The sequence below is a fragment of the Malus domestica genome, chromosome 09 (assembly GCF_042453785.1).
Source record: "Malus domestica chromosome 09, GDT2T_hap1".
In the NCBI taxonomy this organism is placed as follows: domain Eukaryota; kingdom Viridiplantae; phylum Streptophyta; class Magnoliopsida; order Rosales; family Rosaceae; genus Malus; species Malus domestica.
This window is the reverse complement of record NC_091669.1, coordinates 4,409,400-4,423,247: the sequence shown is the minus strand read 5'-3', so window position 1 is coordinate 4,423,247 and position 13,848 is coordinate 4,409,400. Positions and strand designations below refer to the sequence as shown.

The window sequence follows — 13,848 nt, the reverse complement described above, 5'->3', positions numbered from 1 at the left end:
TATACCCAAAATGTCGTAAAATGGTAGTATTTGAATTTGATGTGTTATAATATAAGTTAATAGGTAATACTCTGTTGACAAGAAATATGATAAATAATAATTACAATTTTTTCTAGGAAAATTAATAAAAAAAACTTGAAAACTTTGAGTTTTAACGATAAAGACAAAATAAAAGGTAAAATGAATAGTATTAGGATTGATTTTAAGCATAAAAATGTGGTTTTTCGTTAAAATAAACAGTACCATAAGTTTTTCGTTAAAAGTTCCCAATTCTTCTTCTCTTACAAAATACTCGGTATTTCGAATAATTATTTAATGAGCGACATAATTAAATATAAATGCTTAGAAACATATCGTTTACCAAAATTATTACTTAAGAAGAGTGAGAAAAGGAAATGTTAGGAAAATCTTTTTTTTATTGTCTTTACCAATTTAAAGAGAAAATTTAACTATTAACTGTAACATCACGTGCGTAAAATATTGTCTAAAAAGAACATCGCCCGTGAGAAAATAATATATGAGCGTCTGATATTTTTAATTTAATTTTCTCAAATTATGTGATAATTAGTCTGACACGACGCGTGCGTGAGACACGCGAAGTGGACAAGTTCACTTTTCCTCGTGGGCGAATCCCCTGTGATATTTCCTTGTCTGCAACTTGGGCTCGCTGTCTCCATCCATTCCACGTGCCCCCTGACTGCATGTCGACACGTGGCAGTGCTCTGATTCCAACGCATCTCCCAACCACTGGAGATAAGAAAGGGGTCATCTCCGGATTTCTCGCATCTAATTCTCATGACCCACAAATTCAGACTCTTGAAATTTAATCTAACGACTAAAGTTATTATAATTTTTAATGAGATCATCTGTTTGTAACCGTTAAATTAAATTTTAAATATCTAAATTTATAGATCATAAAGCTTAAAAGAAAGGGATCTGGAGACGATCCCTTTTCTTGGAGATAAAACAACAATTGCGCAAGTTGGCCCTCTTGGGGCTTTTGGGGTCCACACCTGACCACCTCACACCGCCCTTTTGCGTGTCACTCTCACCTCCTCACCTCGTCCTCCGTTGGATTCTTCTGTCTTTGTCTACCTTATCATTACATTTTTTTAATTAATTTGTTTAGCATTTAGTTTATGATGAAGTAGGTGTGGACTGGGAATTTATTTAATTTTTACCTACAAGATTTGACCGTTGATTTTTGAACATACTGTGAGACTCTTTTCAGACATTCAGTCGAATTATTTTGTCTAATTTCTCAGCTTTATTTTCCTAAGTCAATTTTACAAAATATCAACCAAATTCAAAATCGTTTAGTCATGCAACAACTATTGTAATAACGTTTCAAACTGTGTTAATTAGGTGGTGTAATAGAAAAATCAAATAATTTTAAATTTAGTAGATTTTTGTACAAAGCTAATATGTAAATGGTAAACTATAAAATATACTTTCATACGATCATCGCTTTAACTTTATAAAATACGAGGAAACGAGATGGTTTAATTGAAAAAAAGTCGATGGCGACTTCCTCTAAAATGTAATAACATGTTACCGACGCATTATCAAACAAATTTTTATTCGATAGATTTTTTAGAAAATCAATATGTGAATATTAAACTCCAAAATAGACAAATACGATCATTCAACATTACAAAAAACGAAAGAGATCCGTGAATCATGTCCGTTTATCGTACATTATGTGATCAGTTTTATCAGGTAATGTATGTGTTTAATTTTAAATAAAAATATTTAAAATGATTTCTGATCGCACAATATACGATAAACGAACACGATTTAAATAAAAATGATCCGGATTCGTTTATAAATGGATAGATTTTCACGCTGCGGATAAAGCGAAATGGCACTCGACGGCGACGGAATTTTATCCAAGCCACGTGGAGCCCTATGATGTCACGACACGTGTCCCGGCAACCTAATCCGGTTAACCCAAGATTGGCGACGCATGTTGGGCCCGTGTCCTCACATCTGCCGTTTCTACAAGCCACGTGCTTGTCGGGGCTCTTCATGTTCACCACGCGTCGCCACTCCACGACTCTCAGGGGCTTTTTCGGTATTCACATTTCTTGTTTGCTTTCTTTTGGTAAAAAGTCTATTTGTTTTCAATGTTCTTGGGAAAATGCTTCTGGCGGGGTTGCTGATGCGCGTGTAGATGTTCTTCTGCTTCATGGTCTTCGTCCTCTGGTGCAACTGAGATGGATTTTCTCGCCGTTTCCGTCGAAAATTCGCACCGAGAAAGTGCGGGGAAGTATGGGATTTGTGTTGCTGTGTTCGTGGAAACATGGCTGGAATCACCATTCGATGTAAATCACAAGATAAATTAAAATTTACCCAATTTTTCATATTTTTTTTTAAAAAAAAATTCTGCTGAATTTCTACTTCCCGGTTTCGAAAATTTAAAACGATTCATCCCGGTAGCTCTGAATTTGACCGTTTCGATTTGGGTTTCCGGCGGTTTCTTTGTTTCTCAGTTTTTCACATTTTTCTGGGGAAATTCAACTTCTTTGTTCTGAATTCGTGAAAAAAATTGATCTGGGTAGCTTCGGATTCGATTATTAGATTTGGGTTCCGGCGATTTTCTGCAATTTTTATTTTTTTCAATGGCTCAAACAGAGGAAGGCGGGAACATAGCAACCCAGCAGGAGTTCCCAATGCAGGGGAGTAATTTTCAAGGCGATTTGTATGGGAAAATGGTTGCCGGAAACAGTTTTCCGGGAAAATTCGGGGAGCTGACCTCCGAGGATTCGGAGGAGATTGAGCTGAGCCTGGGCCTGTCGCTGAACGGTCGGTTCGGAGTGGACCCCGCGAGAGCCAAAATGGTGGCTCTGAAACGCTCGTCGTCAATCTCCGATTTCGGTTTTACCCCGGCAAGAGAAGAAGAGACATGTGGTGTGTCAGCCTCGTCGCGCGCGGTGCCTCTGATGAGGACTTGTTCGCTTCCGACGGAGACAGAGGAGGAGTGGAGGAAGAGGAAGGAGCTCCAGAGCTTGAGGAGAATGGAAGCGAAGAGGAAGAGGTCGGAGAAGCAGCTGAGGAACTTGAAGGTGCCGAGGGATCGGAGCCGGGAGAACGGCGGCGATGAGGAGAAGGCGGCGGAGGTAGCGAATGGGGTTCATAGGAAAGAGCAGTTTGTGAAGGTTGTGGATGAGTTTAGAGCAATGGGGATGCCCAATTGTCCTGCTCCGCCGATACCGGCCGCATCTCGAGGTAGTGGCTCAACTGGGATTTCGGAATCTGAGAGCCAATCTGCTGCTACGCCTCAAGGTATTCTCATTTCAAAACTTCTTTTCCCTGGTCGAGCGATATTCTATTCTAATCTAAATTACACTGCTCTAGGCAACTTAGCTACGCCCATGCGTCGTTTCAATTTAATTGCAGTTGGTTTCAATTGTTGTGAGTGAGTGATTGTATAGGATCTTGAATTCTTACAAGAATTTTATTCAAAGTTTCATCATGCTTTGAGATTTTCGAGTTTTTAAAAAAATGGCAATAGGCCTCCCCTTCCCTTCCCAATGGAAAGAGATCCGTATCTTTTCCTTCAAAGGCCAGGATCAAGTGATCGGACATTTGAAATTTAATTCAACGGTTAAAAACAGAGAAGATAGGAAAAAAATTTAAAAGCTATAATAATTTTTTTATCGATGGATCAAATTTCAAAGGTCCGGATCACTTGATCCCTCGGCTTTTGAGGAAAAGATCCGGAGAGGATCTCTTTCCCTTCCCAATTAGGTACTAGATGTGTACCCGATTCGTAAAATGGTAATGTTTGACAGTGTACGTGACTATAGTTTTTGGTAATTCTGAATTGCCTTTCTCGATGAACCGGTTGAGGGTGCTGCTAGCCATGTTCTTAGGGGTTTATTTGTAATGGGTTTAACCTTGTTACAATGTAACCCAAGTTTCTATGAGACCTAGTGATAAGTATCGTCTCGAGTGAAATTCTAGACTAGTAGTTTCGCATGACTGACTTTGTTTAGGCGCCTTTTACATTCGTTTGGGGCATCTCAACGGCGCCCCCTTAGATCCCCTCTGTGTGCTTTACCACCAAAGCTCCTTATCCACTTTACCTTCCCGTAAAACCTTAAAGGCCTAGAGTAAGAACTTCGTCTCTTAAAGCGTCTAGGGGAAGTGGCAAACTAGTCCACGAAACTAGCTTTAAACAAATAACTGGTTGCAGAGATTAACACAAGTAAATTATGATGTGCCATTACGTCTGTGATATGATTCCGGTTGATGTTTTATCAACCGATTTCCTCATGTTGCAGATGGATAGGATCTGTTAAAATCTGTTTCTGGACTGTGTTGTCATAGCCCGTGTGTTATCTCACATTTTACCTCTGGATATGCAAATGCAGGAGTGCACAAATGCACCGAAGCAAGAAGCCACGCCGAAGCTCAGTCTTTGCCAAAGACTGAGAAGGAACTGCTAGCCACACCAAGGATGATAACCGCTCAAAGGTCATGTCAGTTCATTGGAGTCCAAATGGAAATCAACTGTAATAAACCCCCAGTTCCAGAATCCGGCCCCAACAAAATCGTGAGGAACGTGTTGGAGAGCATGCCTTGTGTGTCTACGACAGGAGATGGCCCTGACGGGAAAAGAATAGAAGGGTTTCTTTACAGATACAAGAAGGGTGAGGAAGTTAGGATAGTATGCGTTTGCCATGGCAGCTTTCTCTCGCCGGCGGAGTTTGTGAAGCATGCAGGCGGTGGTGACGTGGAGCACCCGTTGAAGCATATAGTGGTGAGTCCTAGTCCGTTACTGTAGTTGCTAGTGCCCTTTTGGACCATGTCAAAACCTAGATGTGAGGACGAGGGAGGAAGTAGGGAAAGATGCATCAATGTTGGTTTTACCCTTTGTTTTTTGGTACATTTATATTTGGTCTTTCAATGGATTTGTGGGCACTTGTATTGAACTCGGTACATGAAGCTTCTTGTTGGAAGGCTATGATGTTTATAAACTTGAAGACTCGAAATAGGTCGTTCAGTTCTATTTTTTTTAGTATTTTCATTTTTACTTTATTAACTTTTAGTCTTAATAATGTTAGAGATAAACACTTGCACTTTACCGCACTGGTACTATAGTTTTATGATATTCATTTATTATTTATATGTGGAGGTCCTAGGGTTTTTTTTCATTTAAAAAGAGGACCAGCTGGTGAATTTGCAATAGCAGTCCATTATTCCGGGGTTGAGAAGACTCACAAATGTATTTTAGCCTCAACCAGTCACCATCGAGCGATTCACCGGACTTAGGAATCAAATTCATGACGTACTGTATGGAATACAAATCTGAAATTAGTACTCAAACCACTAGCGACATATCGTGGTGATTAAGTGGACGTCTTAAGTTCAACTCTCATGAATGTTGAGTTCAATACTTAATTATGTATGGCTTATTTGGGTTTAGTATTAATCTTGATGCCCCAATATGTTTGTATCAAACATAAAACGAGGGAAATGATTTATGCATATATATATATTTTTTTTTTTACTTCTTGTATATTTTCTCGGCTACTAAATTAAATAATTAAAAAAAAAATTCAACGACCATGATTAAAATGGTGAGCAGGAACTTAAAACGAAAGTGCAAAAATTACTTCAGTAAAAAATAAAGTTTCCGAAGACACTTGGGGCATCAGACACAAGGGGTGAGATCAGCCAAATTATTATAGGGTCCGTCCAAGTGGTCTGGATGTCCGCACTTAGAGTTTCTCGTTTTGAGGGGCTTATTTTAATTAATTTGTTGAAAGTGATATATCTCCATTAGAAAAAGAGGTAATGAGAAAAAATAAGGATCACGTAGTTGTTATGCGCCGGATCACTTTTCACCAAATTCATCAAATCTTCAAATATGAACCTTTAAAATTTAATCCAACGATTACAAACAAAAGATTCTTTTAAAAGTTATAATAACTTTAACCGTTGAACAAATTTTAAATAACCGAATTTGATGATTAGGTGAAGGGAGGATCCCTTTCCGTTATGCGTACGGAGGAAAAGAAAAAGTTAAATTGCCAATTATTCTATCTTCCTACCAACCAGTTAGGTTGTCCCCAGATGACTCTCGTCGCATGGGGTTGCTTCTAAACTACACACCCCCCCCCCCCCACCCCAAAAAAAAAAAAAATTCTTTTTTAAAGTGACAACGATGGCAAACCCACCGACAATCATTGCACTAGAAAGTGGAAAAATAATTAACTTCAAGTACCATAACACGCGTATAAAACAAGGAACCGAACACGGGACCTCGGGTGCATAAGCGAAGGAGGCTCTTAGCCAAGGGTCATACAGATTACTATATGTTACACCGATACAGGCCTCGTTGGCCAGCTAACGAGGGCTGAAGTTGCTTACACCGCGACTCAATTCGCCACAAGTTGTCGAAAAAACTGCATCACGAGGACCTGCATGCCATGACCCAGCAGTAGAGCCCATGCAACAATGTCGAACCTCCTTTGGTCCCTCGGGCCTCAGCAACAATGTCGAATCTGTTTTAATCCCTCCATGGCGGACAAAGCTGCCTCTTGTTTGTCTGGCTGGAAGCAAGGCTGAAATGGGAGGATAAGAAATGTCCAAATCTTGTCCCTGAAAAGTCGAGAAATACAAATTATGAGCATACTCGGAAGTACGGACAGTGTCTTAAACTCATTACCAATAACACGGTAACAATAAAAGAGAATAAGGACTTCACCTCCAATAGCTTCCCCTCCGACAGAAACCGCTCGCACCTGTATAGTAACAATCCTCCACAGAAGACTTCTAGAGGATGGTCGGAGTCATTGCAGCAGCACAAGATATTAAGGAATTGGATATCATATCCTCGGATAGGTCACGACTGATCATTTCGGTGCATGTCATATAACCGATATGAATAACATGTCCACTCTCTGTGTTATTGAACAAATGAAGCTGAATATACACGTATAAGACGAGGAAATGGAATATCTGCATTCTTCTGCAGATTCATTGGCCAGGCCCCTAATCAGAGAAGCAACACTGAAAAAATTGGGGGCTGAACTATCATTCAATGTACAAGTGGGATCACAAAGGTTCAGAAATCAACCTAACGCCAGTGTCCCCAAAAGCGCACCGAATGCGCAGGCACATTAAAATTGGAGCTCCTTTCTACAAACTACTAATGTTAACCAATACAAACCTTGTAGAGCAGCTAACAGGATGGAGGCTGAAGTTGCTTAAGCCGTCGTACAACTTGCCTCATTGTAGGCCTGGTTGAGAGAGAGTCAACCGTGCACACTACTGCCAAGTGCAGAACTTCTACTAAATCATCATGGGGGCCTGCATCCCATAACCCAGCAGTGAAGAATTCCTTTGCACGGCCTTGCCGAAGAAGCATACATGACCATTGAACGATGTTGAATCCATTTCCATATGAAGAGAAAGAGGGATCCAGTGCCTTCTTGTCAGAGAGTAACTCCAGAAGCACAACGCCATAACTATATACATCAGCCTTATCTGAAACACGGCAAGTCATTGCATATTCTGGGGCAACATATCCAAAAGTTCCAGCAACGCCAGTAGTAGCATGGGTCTCCGAAGTTCCCAGAAGTCTGGCCAAACCAAAGTCTGAGAGATACGCATTAAAATCATCATCCAACAAAATATTACTCGGCTTGACGTCGCGATGAAGGACACGTGGTACGCACTGATCATGTAGGTAGGCAAGTGCACGGGCTATGTCCAAAGCAATCTTGTGAAGTACCCTCCAATCCACAGCCCTTGTTGACCTTTCCTGAATAAACTTTTCCAAATTACCACCCGCCAAGTAGTTGTAAATTAGAAACATCTCTGTATCACTGGCATGATAACCAAGCAAAGTGACAAGATTTGGATGGCGAAGCCTTCCAAGGGTTTTGATTTCTGCATGAAACTGTTGAACTCCTTGGAACCTTCCAACTGAAAGTCGTTTAATTGCCACCACGATTCCAGGTGATATCTCTGCCTTGTAGGTAGCTCCAAAACCTCCATTCCCAATACAGTTACTAGCATTGAAACCTCCTGTGGCTCCCACAACATTCTCAAAGGTCAATGGAACCCCAATGTTTGTGAAAATTGTAACTTCCTTCCTAGTAGAACCTTGAGTTCCAGACTTTGGATTCCATTTCCGTGTATACAAGAACAGAATAACAAGAGCAATAAGCACCAAAACTATGGCCGATGCAGATGTAATGGATGCTATTTCAATTGAATTGAAACCGTTCCCAGTCTTCTGAGCTGGACCTCCCACTGGTGAAGCAGCAAAAGGTTGTGAATCACCAACTCGTCCTTGAGAATCTGAAGCTGGCTGTGCCAGAGAAAACATGGGGCAAGAGTCTAGATTTGGGTTTCCAATAGCAGCATTGCATTTCATCAGGTTATTATTCGCAGGCAGTGAACCTGTGATGTTATTGAAAGACACATTGAAAGATGACAGTGTGGTCACATTTGCCAATCCAGATGGAATCTGACCAGAAATATTATTCCTATCGAGCAGAAGAACAGTCAGGTTTCGCAGATTCACAAGATCTTTCGGTATCTCACCAGTCAGATGGTTTGAAGAAAGTTCAAGCACTTCTAAAGAGGTCAGCTGCCCCAAACTAGACGGAATGACACCTGTAAGGAGATTGCCAGATAAGGAAAGATACATCAGATTCCTTATCTGGCCAAGACTGGTCGGGATTTCACCCCTCAACATGTTCCAACTCAAATTAAGAGCGACAAGAGACAGTTTCCCGATGGTAGAGGGAATTGGACCAATAATCTGATTCCGAGATGCATCTAAACCTTTAAGAGATTTGCACATAGTGCCTACTTCAGCTGGAATCTGACCTTCTAACTTGTTGTGGCTTACATTAACAATCAGCCACTCCAATCCCTCACACTTGCCAAATAATTTACCTGGAAATTCTCCAGAAATCTTGTTTTCTCCAGCAAAGAATGCATAAAAAGTTTGTTTCCCTAGTCTTTCAGGTGCAATAGGCAGCGTCTGCAAAGCGCCAGTAAAATTATTGTGCGCGAAGTTGTGTACTACTATAAGACTGTCACCCTCCCCGTGCATTTGCAATGGATTTCCAACTTGGGATTTAGAAGCGAAAAATGCAACATAGGTTGAGGATGGATCCTCAGACTTGAAAGAAAAATCTCCAAAAGGAGAAGCACAAGTTCTGTTGAAATATTCAGGTATTGAACCTGACAACATGTTTCTGCTGATATCAAACATAACCATACAAGGAACATGAAGATCCTGAACAAGCTCCCCACTAAGCCTGTTAGAGCTCACGTCAAGAAACTGAAGCTTCCTGCAGCGACTAAGTCCACTAGTAAATTCCCCAGTCAAAAAGTTCTGAGCCAAATTGATCATCTCTAAGTACTCACAACCACCCCAATTGCTTGGGAAAGTGCCCTCAATACTTGCCCTTGGTGCCCACAAGATCCTTAGCTTTGGAAGGGTTGTAATTTCTACAGGCATTGTACCTTGAAAGTAATTGAAGTCGTCATTCATAGCATTCGACTGCTCCAGCAAAGAGTCCACTACGGTATCGTTACCTCGTGGAAGTGGATTAAACATAGATGACAGCACAAGGACAGACAACTGAGAACAATTCCCCAGCTCACGTGGTAATGAACTACTCAGGGTATTCCTTGACACATCCAACACTTCCAGAGCTTGAAGCCGTCCGAGTTCAGCTGGAATACCCTCTTCAAACATATTTGAATACAGCAACAACGTCCTCAACTGGCTGCAGTTTCCCAAACTGCTTGGAATGTTATGAACCAAGAAATTACCCGACAAATCAAGATGCTCAAGCTTCCCACAATTTGCTCCAATCTCACTGGGAACATCTCCACTAAGTGAATTGTATGACAAGTACACTGCCTTTAACCTACCAATGAAACCTGGAACGGTTCCATTTACGAGATTCCCAGCTAAACTCAAGATCTCTAGGCTCATATAATTTGACCACGAGGTCGGTATCTCACCTTTAATCATATTAAACCCCAGATTAAGAACCCTCAAATTTGGATTAAGCTGAAAGGGCAGCGACCCAGTTACCGAGTTTCCCTCAAGATCAAGAACCTCCAAGTTTTCCAAGCCCAAAACTTCACTAGGAATTTCACCATAAAAACCATTGAAGGGGAGGGACAAGACCCTAAGCTCAGTGAGCTTACCAATTACAGAGGGGAGCTTCCCGGCCAATCTTCCTCTACTACCCTCACAGCTCCTTCTGATTCCGAATCCATAAAGCGGCAACTGAGAAAAATCTGAGCACGCAATAGTTTTCGATCTACCTTCGGTTTCTCCGCCATTCCCAGTAAGGTTGAGCGAAACCACTCGAGAATTTGAGTTGCAGAAGACGCCGGTCCATGAGCAATGACCAGAACTGAGCCGACCGTTCCAGCCAGAAAGCAAGCCTGAAGGATCCAAGACAGAATTTTTTAGCTCAAGAAGCACCGATGCGTCAGTATCAGCGAGAACAGCACAGTTCTGGGAGCTACAGAACACCCACAAGAGCAAAACAAGCTTCAGAACAAACACTGGAGAAGTGGGTCTGCGAAAAAAATGTCCTTTGATGACCGAAGAGGAAGACGGAGAAAAACCCATCTCTCAAAACCCCTTTCTGCTAAGCGGTTCGCTGCGAAAATTACAAAATCACACACAAATTCAGCATAAATCTTGAAATTAAGGAAAAGACTTAACACTATACCGATTCAAAAGCATTGAAATTTAACTCACAATTCTTACAATTTCAGCTTAGAATTATGACCATAATTCTTCAGTTGCTCGACCCCTTCTTGCTCTTACATGAATGCCGTCTTTCGGAGGCCATGGCGGCTGCAACAAATTAACATTGAAATTTTCATTTCCCACTACCAACTGTACGGACACAAAGATCACTACTTTAACTAACGCTCTACTGACCAGTCAAAAACCCAAAAACTCGGAACCAAATCCAAATAGAAAAATTGGACTAAATTTAACATCACACTACAGGTACCTTCGCAGCAGTAGGAGTAAAATCCTTTGCTTTTCCTTTGAAATCTGCTTTTTCTTGTCCCGGAACTCAAATCCAATCGATGTAAGCTACCAGCGCGGTGTTGCTAATCGGATTTTGCTCAGAGACTGCGTATTCCTCATGAAAATTGGGGAATTCATGTCGATCCTGCGGCGGAGAAAAGAGTCTTCGGAACCCAAGAGATCAAAACCCCAAAAACCCTTTCCTTGGACTTGCACACCCTTTCCTTGCACAGAAAGAGTAAGGGGTTCATGGAAACCCTAACCCTAAACTTGTTGGCCCTTGATGAGGGAGAGAGATTGAGCGGAGGACGAGGAGAGAGAGAGAGAGAAAGAGTCAAGTCATTCAGCTGTGTTTCTTATGGCACGAAAACGCGTTCTTCTTTTTCTTCTCATGTTTTTTTTTCTTCCTTTTCTTCTTTGTTTATTTTTTTTTTCAATTAAAAAAAAGGTAAATTCTTCACATTTTCGCGGTCGTGTTGCATTTGGTGGGTGCTGGGGCCCACTAGACATGCATAGAGGGACGGGGTCCACAGCTGGTCAATAAATGCACTCAAAAATGGCGTACTTAAGCCGGTCCGTCAACGCGGCGGCTTCGTCAACCGATAACGAAATGTCATGTGTTTCAAATTTATAAATGTAAATGAAAGTGCGCAATTAGCTAAATTGCTATTACCCTATAAATATTAGTTGATTAGCTTTAAAATACCGTCACCAATGCGTTTAGTGATAAAGTTATTCTACTTTAGTGACGCACGACTTTGTTACGTGCTTTGGAGTATCTGATACTTCTGAGAAATTTTTAGTTTATGATGAGAACATAAGTGGTAAATTACGTGTTTTAATAGGAATGGTAGAAAATTTTATTTTTTAAGTTATTAACTTTTTAGCACACATATTCCACATTTTGTCTAATGACACGTGTTGTATCATCCCTTATACCGATCACACTGAAAAATCCCTCCATACTTCTAGTGTTTTATCCGTAAATTCTTTATTTAAAATTTTAAAAATTGAAATTTAAAGTTAATACATCCGAAGCACTGGGGCTCCTTGGTGGTTTATGTGAGTGAGAAAGGGGTTAAAGAATTCTTCAGGGCTCAAAATCTCTGCACACGTGGCTGCATATTTAGTGTACCGGAAATCCGTTTCGGTACATTAAATATCATAATAAATTTTGTTGAAATTTTTGTCTCAAATTTTTAACTAATTATATTATTATACATGATGCATCCGACCGTGTTTCTAACACATTGAAATCCCTCTCTTTTTAATGGAGGTGGATTGTCTACCCTTCCATTTCCATTTCCTATCCCCTCCTGTTTTATATGGTTACGGTTAAACCACGTTAACATTTTATATTCCTATTACTTTTGTTTTATTATTTTTATAAAAAATCAATATAAAATATTGACGTGGTTTAACCGTGATCACATAAACAAAAAAAAGATAGAAAGAGTATGGAAATAGAAGAGAGGACAATCCACCTCCCTTTTTAATAGGGTGTTGGGGTCTACTCTACCGTTGATGAGGTCCAGATAGGCAAGGGAATGTGATTGATTGTGCTTTAATTTTTTGGAAAGCTACAAGCTTGGAATGCGATTGATAGGTATTTGATGTGTACTTGCTACTTTTACCCAAAACAAGAGAAAAATCCCGGGTAGACAAGTGCTTGTGTTCCTTCCACCAAATAAAGGTTGGTATCCCTTATTTTGTGGTTAAGATTGATTCTACACGCCACTAGTACTACTGTCTAGTGGTATTCCCCTTCACTGATACTTAAGAAGTCTTAGTTTCAAATCTCGTAAAGGCGAATTTGTACCAATTTATTGCTAACCCATTGTAAGGTTATGCCCACCCTCTCCTCTTAGTGTAAATAATATCGATTGTTCAAAAAAAAAAATTTATTCTACACAACAACGAACTTGTGGCGTAAGTGATTAAAAATTACAACTTCAGCATCAGAGAACAGTGTTATAAAGATGATTACAAGATCACGGATCTTATAAATGTTGGTGAAGGATCATGATGCTCCCAGTGTCTATGTCTTTATGTTGTTTTTGAAGACTTTTTTTTTTAGATAACTGAAAAAATTAATGCATACGTGATTGGTTTCTCGATTATAAACAAGATTGATATTGCTTATTTATTACAAAATAAATAAGATACTCAATCCTGATAAAATCCTATTTTTAAAGAGTTGTGGAAGTTCTATCATCTTGTTTTTCTTCTGGCATGAGTTATATAATAAGGGTTTGGTTGATTGAGAAGATCCTATATCTTATGCACCAGCAAAGCCACCTTGATTGCTTGGTTTTCAAGTTTTTATCAATTGAACGAAACTTGATTTTTTTATTTGATATATACAGTCATGGATTCGAACTCAGAGTTTTACATACGAAAATAAACACTCTTAACTAATTGAGTTACACAATCATTGCAATAAAATTTGGTATCATCCCCCTAGAACAACGTTCTCTTTCATACCTTTCAACCAATCGATACGACCCCCGAAAGCAGCTTTTGCTAAAATTGAGACTTTTCTTGAAAACTCGTTCCCAATATTAAACTTTAAGTATTTAGAGATGGTTTCATATTCCTAATAATATGGTTCGGTAACAAACCCGTTCGTTCAGCTTCCAACAATCCAGTTAGTTCTCCGTGAGTGTTGTTTCTCAAATTAAGAGTGTTGTTTTTCAAATTCCTTGTTTAAAGTTCTATATAAATTATCATATATATGGTGGGCAAAGGATGCACGTATAAACATACTCTATTGAAAAAGCAACTGCATATATAAAAATTGTAGGCTTTTC

General features: G+C 39.9%; 2 protein-coding genes across 5 annotated transcripts; one reads left to right on the top strand and one right to left on the bottom strand.

The window, feature by feature from the left end:
- Positions 1-2,018: 2,018 nt before the first annotated feature.
- On the top strand, positions 2,019-5,014 carry LOC103429056 (ninja-family protein AFP3-like). Its single transcript, XM_008367205.4, has 2 exons — positions 2,019-3,285; positions 4,377-5,014. Exons 1-2 carry the CDS (start codon positions 2,622-2,624, stop codon positions 4,787-4,789), a joined length of 1,077 nt encoding a protein of 358 aa, XP_008365427.2. The 5' UTR covers positions 2,019-2,621; the 3' UTR covers positions 4,790-5,014.
- A 1,229-nt stretch (positions 5,015-6,243) lies between these two features.
- On the bottom strand, positions 6,244-11,470 carry LOC103429055 (LRR receptor-like serine/threonine-protein kinase RPK2). 4 transcript variants are annotated; one of them, XM_070804672.1, is made up of 4 exons: positions 11,019-11,470; positions 10,757-10,897; positions 6,716-10,655; positions 6,244-6,609 (listed from the first exon to the last, which is right to left on the bottom strand). In XM_070804672.1, exon 3 carries the CDS (start codon positions 10,622-10,624, stop codon positions 7,193-7,195), a length of 3,432 nt encoding a protein of 1,143 aa, XP_070660773.1. In that variant the 5' UTR covers positions 10,625-10,655; positions 10,757-10,897; positions 11,019-11,470; the 3' UTR covers positions 6,244-6,609; positions 6,716-7,192. The 4 variants fall into 4 exon arrangements, with proteins under 4 accessions (XP_070660773.1, XP_017186073.2, XP_008365426.2 ...); XM_017330584.3 differs by having other exon boundaries at positions 10,766-10,897; positions 11,019-11,451; XM_008367204.4 differs by having other exon boundaries at positions 10,757-10,855; positions 11,019-11,449.
- Between the last annotated feature and the right edge of the window lie 2,378 nt (positions 11,471-13,848).